At 62.7% G+C, this 7,414-nt stretch overlaps 1 protein-coding gene across 1 annotated transcript; it reads right to left on the minus strand.

Annotated features, from left to right (window-relative positions):
- Positions 1-1,872: 1,872 nt before the first annotated feature.
- On the minus strand, positions 1,873-5,203 carry BMP4 (bone morphogenetic protein 4). The gene is made up of 3 exons (XM_039538736.1): positions 4,985-5,203; positions 3,901-4,277; positions 1,873-2,962 (listed from the first exon to the last, which is right to left on the minus strand). Exons 2-3 carry the CDS (start codon positions 4,268-4,270, stop codon positions 2,121-2,123), a joined length of 1,212 nt encoding a protein of 403 aa, XP_039394670.1. The 5' UTR covers positions 4,271-4,277; positions 4,985-5,203; the 3' UTR covers positions 1,873-2,120.
- Between the last annotated feature and the right edge of the window lie 2,211 nt (positions 5,204-7,414).

Here is a 7,414-nt window from a genome sequence, read left to right on the forward strand (position 1 = left end):
CCAGCGGCGCAGATCAGTGGAGCGGGCAGTAATTGCCCTGTCAGGCAGCTGCAAGGCGCTTCCCCCTGGAGCTTCTGCCACTTCCAAATGAAATTCTTTCCTGGGCAGGGCCCTGCCTGCTCCGCCGCCGCCATCAAAGCGCAGGCAGCAGGTCGCCGCTGCCCCGGGCCATAGATCTCCCGGCCCAAGACAGGAATGGGCGGGGGGGGCGACCAAAAAGAGCCTCCTGGAGCCCAGCGCCGCGTCCTGGCTCGCAGCCGGGCTCCCCGGGGAGCTCCCCTACCCGCCTCACGCCCGCGGGAGCCAGTCCGGCCCCTGCAGCCGGTCGGGCCAAGTGTCTCCCTGTTTGGGCTGCGCGGGGCCGGGCCGGGCCGGCAAGCGGGGAAAGACGCTGCAGGACCTGGGGGTGCTGCGGGGCAGAGCCCGCACCTGCCCGGGGCTCTTGGCTGGTAACAAGGAGCGATGGCTGCACGCTCCGGTGCAGGGTGGGGGGGGGTCGGTTTAAGCCACCCAGCGATCGCTGCAGCGGCTCGGCCAGTGTCTCTGCGCGCTGGCAGGGGAGAGAAGGTGCAAAGCAGCTGGGTGCGGTGGGCTAGTCCCGAGCCCCCTCCCCGCTGCTAGTCCCGAGCCCCCTCCCCGCTGCTAGCCCTGCTGGCTCTCGGATCCCGGGGTATTAGTCCGGGGCACCCCCACGCAAACAGAACAACCCCCCCCCCCCGCATGCAGAATCCCCCCGGGGCTGGCCCGAGGGGCGAGCGGGCTTGCAAGGGTTAAGGGGGAGGAGGGGGGGGGCGCCGGCCTTTGTTTTCCAAGCAGCGCGAAGGGCCGGGCCGCTAACGAGGTAAATGCAATTCGCGGGATTTCACGGTAAATTCCCCAGCCCCCAGAGCTGGCTGCACAAACAAGCCGCGTTATCCGGTCTGGACAAGCCGCCAGCCGGGCTTGGGGGAGCGGGCGCAGCTGAGCAGCCAGTGGGACCCGCGCCTGGCGGGATTAGTTCAAGTCCTAGGAGCGGCTGGGAAGCGGGCACCGCCGGGGGTGCGGGGCCCGATCGCTCCGGATCGGCCCGCGCTAGACCCAGACGATGTAAGCAAAGGGGAGCCGGGGGGGAGGCACCTCGCTCCGGGGCGTTTTCCAGCGCGACCGCCCTGGCCTGCTCGCGGCTCTGCTCTGGCCCCTCCACCTGCCCTCCCCGGGGAGCTGAGGGCTTGGCAGCCTGGCCACGGCTGGGCTGGTCGCTTTGCACTCAGCTGCCCGCTTCGGCCGGCTGGAGAACACGAGCGCCCCGTGCGCCCCCCCTTTCCCCGAGGATCCCGCCCCCGCTCAGCCCGCTGCGAACTGACCCGAGCTCGCCCAGAAAACCCCGCCGGAGCCGGGTGACGGCGGGGCGGGGAGGGGGGAATCCCCTGGAGTCAAAGCGACAGCAGGCCCCCCCCCCGCGACAGAGCCTCGCTCGGCTCCGAACCCGAGAGTTTTAAATGCATCCCCCCCCCCCCCGCAGTTCCCGCTGCGCAGCCCCGGGGCAGCAGCAGCCGCAGCCGCAGGTGGGCGTTAGCATAACCCATAGGGAACTGCTGGGGGGGGGTGTAATTGGGAGATCTGGTCTTCAAAGGCTCATGCAAACCTTCCATGAACGTCTCCATAACCGCCTCCCCCTCCCCCTTTTCCTTCCCCACCCCTCTCCAGAACAACATGCGAATCGCTTTGAACACTGTGGGGTGGGGGGACATCAAACCCCTCCGGCGTGAGCCCGGCTTTCACAGGCACTTTTGCAAACGCTTCCAGCAGGTTAGCAAGTCCAGGGTCGCTCCCCGGGGCTTTCCCCGCCTGCCCCCCCCCCCCAAGCCAAGAACCAGAAAGCGAATCGTCCCCATTGCAGAAAGATCCTCTCCAGCCTGGCCCCCTCAGGCGCCGCACACAGCAGATGCCTTTTACCTTTAAAATAATGACTCGCTTTATTTTTTCCTTTTAATATGTCGTTATAAATATATTTTGTCAAAATATAGGATCATTATTGTCAACCCATTTGCACGTAAAGTCATAAATAAGGTGAACGTTTAGTTTAGCTCAGGGTCCAGCTGGCACAAGCAGTCCTGGGGGAGGGGAGGGGGGCAGGGTTTTTAACGGCACCCGCACCCCTCCACCACCATCTCCTGGTAGTTTTTCAGGACCACTTTGTCGTACTCGTCCAGGTAGAGCATGGAGATGGCGCTCAGCTCCGTGGGCACGCAGCAGGCCTTGGGGATGCTGGCGTTCACGGAGTTCACCAGGGTCTGCACGATGGCGTGGTTGGTGGAGTTGAGGTGGTCGGCCAAAGGGAAGGGGCAGTCCCCGTGGCAGTAAAAGGCCTGGTAGCCCGGGGGGGCCACGATCCAGTCGTTCCAGCCCACGTCGCTGAAATCCACATAGAGCGCGTGGCGGCGGCAGTTTTTTTTGTTCTTGCGGGGCCGCTGGTGCTTGGCGCTGCGGCGCGCCCGGCGGGTCAGTGCGTGGCCCCGGCCGTCGTGGCTGAAGGTGACCAGCAGCGGCCTCAGCTGGGCCCAGTCCCCGGCTCCTTGAGGTAAAGATCGGCTAATCCGGACGTGAGTCCCCGGCCCGGCCGGCGCCGGGAGCAGCGGGGTCACCTCCACCGCCAGCCCGTGGTTGGGCTGCTTGTCCTGGGTCCAGCGGAGGACGGCGGGGCTCACGTCGAAGCTCTCCCACCGGGACACGTTGTGATGCACCAGCCGCGTGTCCAGCAGCCGCGTGATCACCTGCCCGCGGGCCGGCGGGGGCTTCAGCACTTCGTAGATGTTGATCCGGTGCGAGCCCCGTTCCCACGCGGGGCTCCGCGCTTCCAGCTGCTCCCGGTACAGCCGCAGCTCGGCCGAGGTGATCACCTCGTTCTCCGGCACGCTGCTGAGGTTGAAGAGGAAGCGAACGCGGGGAGGGTCGCTGGGCCCGGGGAGGGTCTCCAGATGTTCTGCAAAAACCAAGCGTGTGAACGTTTGGGGGCCCCGAGACACAGCGCCGGGGGAGTCGGGCCACACCGCTCCTCCCTGCCGGCCGCACCGCTTCACCTGTCCCTAGCCCCGCAGAGAGAGAGCTCAGCCCTCCCTGTCCATATCCCCGGGTGCCTCCAAAAGGCGAAGCAGCAACCTTCCCCCCTGCTCGCCAACGCATCATCTCCCGTGTCTAACCAGCTCCTGCCCCGGAACCCCGCTTCACCGCCACGGGGCCTGATTCCTATGGATTTACAGACCGGGGGGGGGCGTTAAAACAACGTTTCTTTAAACCAACCCCCCCCCCCCAAGGATCCTGCTCACAAGCTGCCCAGCGATTGGGAAACAGAGAGCCCTGCCTTGTTGATCCCATTACTGGGGAGGCGGGGGGGGGGGGTTAAATTCCGACACAGCAATGATGCTGGTGGATTAATAGCTCCGCTTGACTTTGGAAAAGAAACATCCGCTACGAAACATTTGGATCAGATTACAAGGCCCCATTGAACGAACCTCACAAACACGCTGTTGTCGGTATTCAGTTCGAGGAGGTTTTTTATTTTCTTTCTTTAAAAAAAAAAAAAAAAAAAAAAAGCCCAAGCAGGCAGCGATCGCGTTGCTATTTCAAAACAAACACACACGGGCCGCGATTTGGGAGGGACCTCGGTTACTCCGGAGTTGAATCCGGAGTGAATTCCGTGGGAGCTCGGGGGGGTGACACGGGTACAAACCCGGAGTGACTGGAGCCCTTCGCCAAAACGGGTCCATGCCAAGCTCAGCGCGGGATGCTGGAAAATGCAGCCGCGGGAGCAGCCCAGGCCAGCGGGCTGGGGGGAGTCCGCCTGCACCCTGCTGCTGACTGAGCTGGGAGTCTCCACATCCCGATCGCCCCCCCCCCCCCGGCCAGAACTGCGGCACTGACCTTCATGGTGGAAACTCCTCACGGTGTTGGCCCGGCTGGTGGGTCTCTCGGGATAGCGCAGGCTGAGGTCCTGCAGGCTTTCCTCCTCTTCCCCGGACTGCAGCCGGTAGAGATCCAGCATGTAGGCGGGGATGACGGCTGCTTTGCTGGGCTGCGGCCGCCGGCGGAGCCCGAACATCTGCAGCAGACTCGCCTCGAAACCCCGCAAGAGTTCATGGCTTTGCCCAGAGCGGCGTCCAGACCCTGCCTGAGCCTGGAGTTCTCCGACTTTCTTCCGCCCCGTCTCGGGTATCAGACTGGCCTGGGTAGCGCCTCGGAGCAGAACTTGGCATAACAGAATGACCATCAGCATTCGGCTACCGGGAATCATGGTGTCTCTGGGGTTTCCGAAAACAAAACAAAAAACGCAACAACAAGGAGGGTCAGGATTAAAAACAGCCCCCCCCGCCCCCCCCCAACCCCGAGCCCGCCGCGGCCGCAGCAGCGAACGCGGCTCGGAGGCAAAGGGCTCGCCTGTAATGGACTCGCTGGGAGCTGCTGACGGCCCCAGAGCCCCCACAATCAGATAGGCGCAATCCGGCTCATCTGTCCGGGCCCTGCTATCTCAGCCAGGATCTCCGCCTAACTTCTTTCGAGAATAAACAGCGAACATCGGGCTTTGATGGAATTTCTCCCCTCTCCCTCCCGCCTCCTCGCCAGCCCAACGGATCGCTGAAGTGCAGCTGATCAGGGGCCGGTGCGGGGGGGGGGGTCTCCGGGAGCATATGGATCCCAGCGCAGAGGGGTTTGCACCGAAACAACGTGTCCCCCCCTGGTTTTATTTTGCCGGCGCTGCGCGGCTACAGCTTCGCCGCGGCCTTCCAGGGGGTTGGGGAAAGGCGAGGACACGCCAGAGAGAGCCAGGAGGGAGGCAAGTCCCTGGGATTTCGGGTCACGGCGAAGCCAAGGCGGAGAGAGGGTGAGAAGCCCCCGATCTGTTCGCAGGCGCGCCTGGGAGGGGGGCGGCCCGCCGGCCAGCCCCGGGAGGCTGTGACACCCCTTCCCAGCCCGCGGGCAGGAGGAGGAGGAGAAGGGGGCTACTCACTGACAGCAAACAAGGCATGGAAAAACAGTCCATGATTCTTGCCAGCCAATCTGGAACAAACGGGTGGAAAAGCGCAGGGGCTCGGAGGCGCTTGGCTGCCGGGGCTGGGGCTCCGGAGCGGCTCCTAAAGTGAGTAGTTGAATCCAATGAGCCTCCAAAGCGGACTGGCTCTGTTTTTCTTCCAGCCCCGGAGAGTCACGTGGGCCCCAGTCACTCCTTGCACCGCTTGTCCGTCACAGCCGGGCACCGCCCCCCCTGGGCTCCAAAAGGGATGTCCCGCCCCTCCGCCCCTGTCAGTCTCCTGGCTGGAGAAACCTCCTCTTGCCAAGGGGCAGGGGCAGGCCGGGCCCTGGCCCGACTGAAATCCCCTGCCCTGGGTGGGGGGTGAGGGTGACTGCAGGGGGAGCAGGATCGGGCTTTAAACTGGAGACCCCCCCCTCCTTTGCCTTGCGCTTGCACCGACCCTGTGTGTCTAGAACTGCAGCGCCTGAGCAGCCGCCCTCCCAGCCCCACTGCCCCCCGTCAGCCCGGCCCAGCCCCTCCTCCCCCTGCAGCCTGGCGCTTGTCTAGCGAAGCCTGTGTGTGAGACCCAGCGGGTCTCCCTCCCCGTAGATAAAGTAACCCCCCCCCACACACACACACACTGAGCGCACGTGTCCCCCAGCGTTGCACCTTTGGTGCAAAATAACCCTAAGCAAGAGGACTAGACACATGGGGGAGAACCCTCGGGTTCCCTAGCCTGCAGGAATCTCGCCAGCATTGAATTAGATGGGGGGGGGGGGCTGTCAAATCCTGATGTTCTTCACAAACCGACGGAAGGATTTGCGAATAGGGCAGAGGCCTGTTTTGCTGCGATTCCAGCTCCCATCTGAGTTTAAAAACACAAGAACACGGCTAAAACCCAAGGCCTGGTCAATTTCACCAGCGCCATCAAACCCGGGAGAAAAGGCAGGGAGCTTTGCCTAACGCTGAGCTCCCCAGCTGAGGGAGGGGGCCCTGGGAACGTCTTCCTCGCTTCTCGGAGCAAGTCAGATAGAACTAGCCTTTGGCATCTGGTCCTCCCCCACCCCCTGTCTTGGCACTTGTGTGGTCAGTTAATTCTTACCGCTACATGCCGGCTTCCCGGAACTGGACATCTCAGCAGCTGGAGTAATTTACAGGCGTGTAGGGACGCTTGGAAGCACGAGTCCCTCATCGGAAAGGGCCTATTCAAAAACATTACACGGGGTCAATTCAAAACCAGGGCACCACCTTTCCCAGCGCTCTCAGGCCCAAAGCAGGGCCATCAAGGAGAGCCACAGAGCCCAGCTAGCAGAGACATCCCATCCCATCCCCTCCCCACTCACCTGAGCTTGGGACCAACCCCGTCCTAGCAGCCGCGTTCCGTCCTGTCTCTCGCTGACTACCCACTTCACCTGGTGTATTTCACTTGTCCCCGTGGCTCGCTCTTGTGAACTCGTGAAAAGGAGCAATACTAAAAACCGAAATCCGTTTGGACAGGAAATAGCGCGGATTCACTCAGCATCTCCTGCTCCGCGCTGCACTGGAAAGCTACATTTACACGCCAGATCGCCCCGGGGACTGCAGGTGCAGGAGCGTCACCCGGTCGGGGCTTGGAACCGCTGATGTTTGAAAATGCAGGAGAGGGGGAGTTATTGCTTAGTAACTCTGCGATTGAAGGAAAGCGGGTCAACCCGACGCTTCCTCAAAGGCTGGAAGGCAGGTTCCTCCGTGACGGGCGGTTTAAAACGAACTTAGAGGAACTCTTAGAAGTGCGAATAAGGAGATTTCAGATGGTCCCGCTTTGGGACGGCTGGGTCTGGCCCTTCCCTTTAAGCCCAGGATTGTATTTGTAGAACTTGTCACCTGCGGAGGAGGAAAAATGTCCCCCCGAAAGCAGAGGAACCAGGCGGCGCTCCAAATCCTCAGGTCCCCTTTCACGATCAAACCACGCTCCTCTGGCAGAACGGGGCAGATGCGGACATCACCCGAAATCAAGCCGCTGTTTGCTCCCTCTACCCGTCCGTCTCCTCCCCCCGCAAGGAGAAGCGCATCGGAAATCCTCAGCAAAGCGCACCGCACCCTCGGCGAACAGCTGTCACCTGCGCTCGCCTGGTGAGACCCAAAGAACGTCCCTGGGGGGGGTGATCACCCCAAGGAATATGCGGGGTGGGGAGAGGATATCGGACACCCCCAAGGATCACGCAGGACACTGCCTTTGAAAGGGGACCTGGGGAGTCGCCTCTCCCTGCGCTAGAGGAGGCAGAGTTTGGGAATGAAAAGCAGCCGCACTGGGAGGGTTACAGATCTGGTCTCTCTCCCCCCTCCCCACCAGATGAGGAAAGAGGCCTGGTTACCCCCAGCCCAGAGTCAGGTCTGGGGGGGAGCATCGCCCTTGGGGTGACACAGGGCAGGTGGTGCTGCCCCAAT

The sequence above is a fragment of the Mauremys reevesii genome, linkage group 4 (genome assembly GCF_016161935.1).
Source record: "Mauremys reevesii isolate NIE-2019 linkage group 4, ASM1616193v1, whole genome shotgun sequence".
Lineage (NCBI taxonomy): Eukaryota > Metazoa > Chordata > Testudines > Geoemydidae > Mauremys > Mauremys reevesii.

Coding starts and splice junctions, on each gene's coding strand:
- BMP4 (XM_039538736.1), bottom strand. CDS start 4,270: ATGATTCCCGGTAGCCGAATGCTGATGGTCATTCTGTTATGCCAAGTT. Junction 2,963..3,900: donor GAGGAGTTTCCACCATGAAG/GTCAGTGCCGCA, acceptor TGGTTTTTGCAG/AACATCTGGAGACCCTCCCC.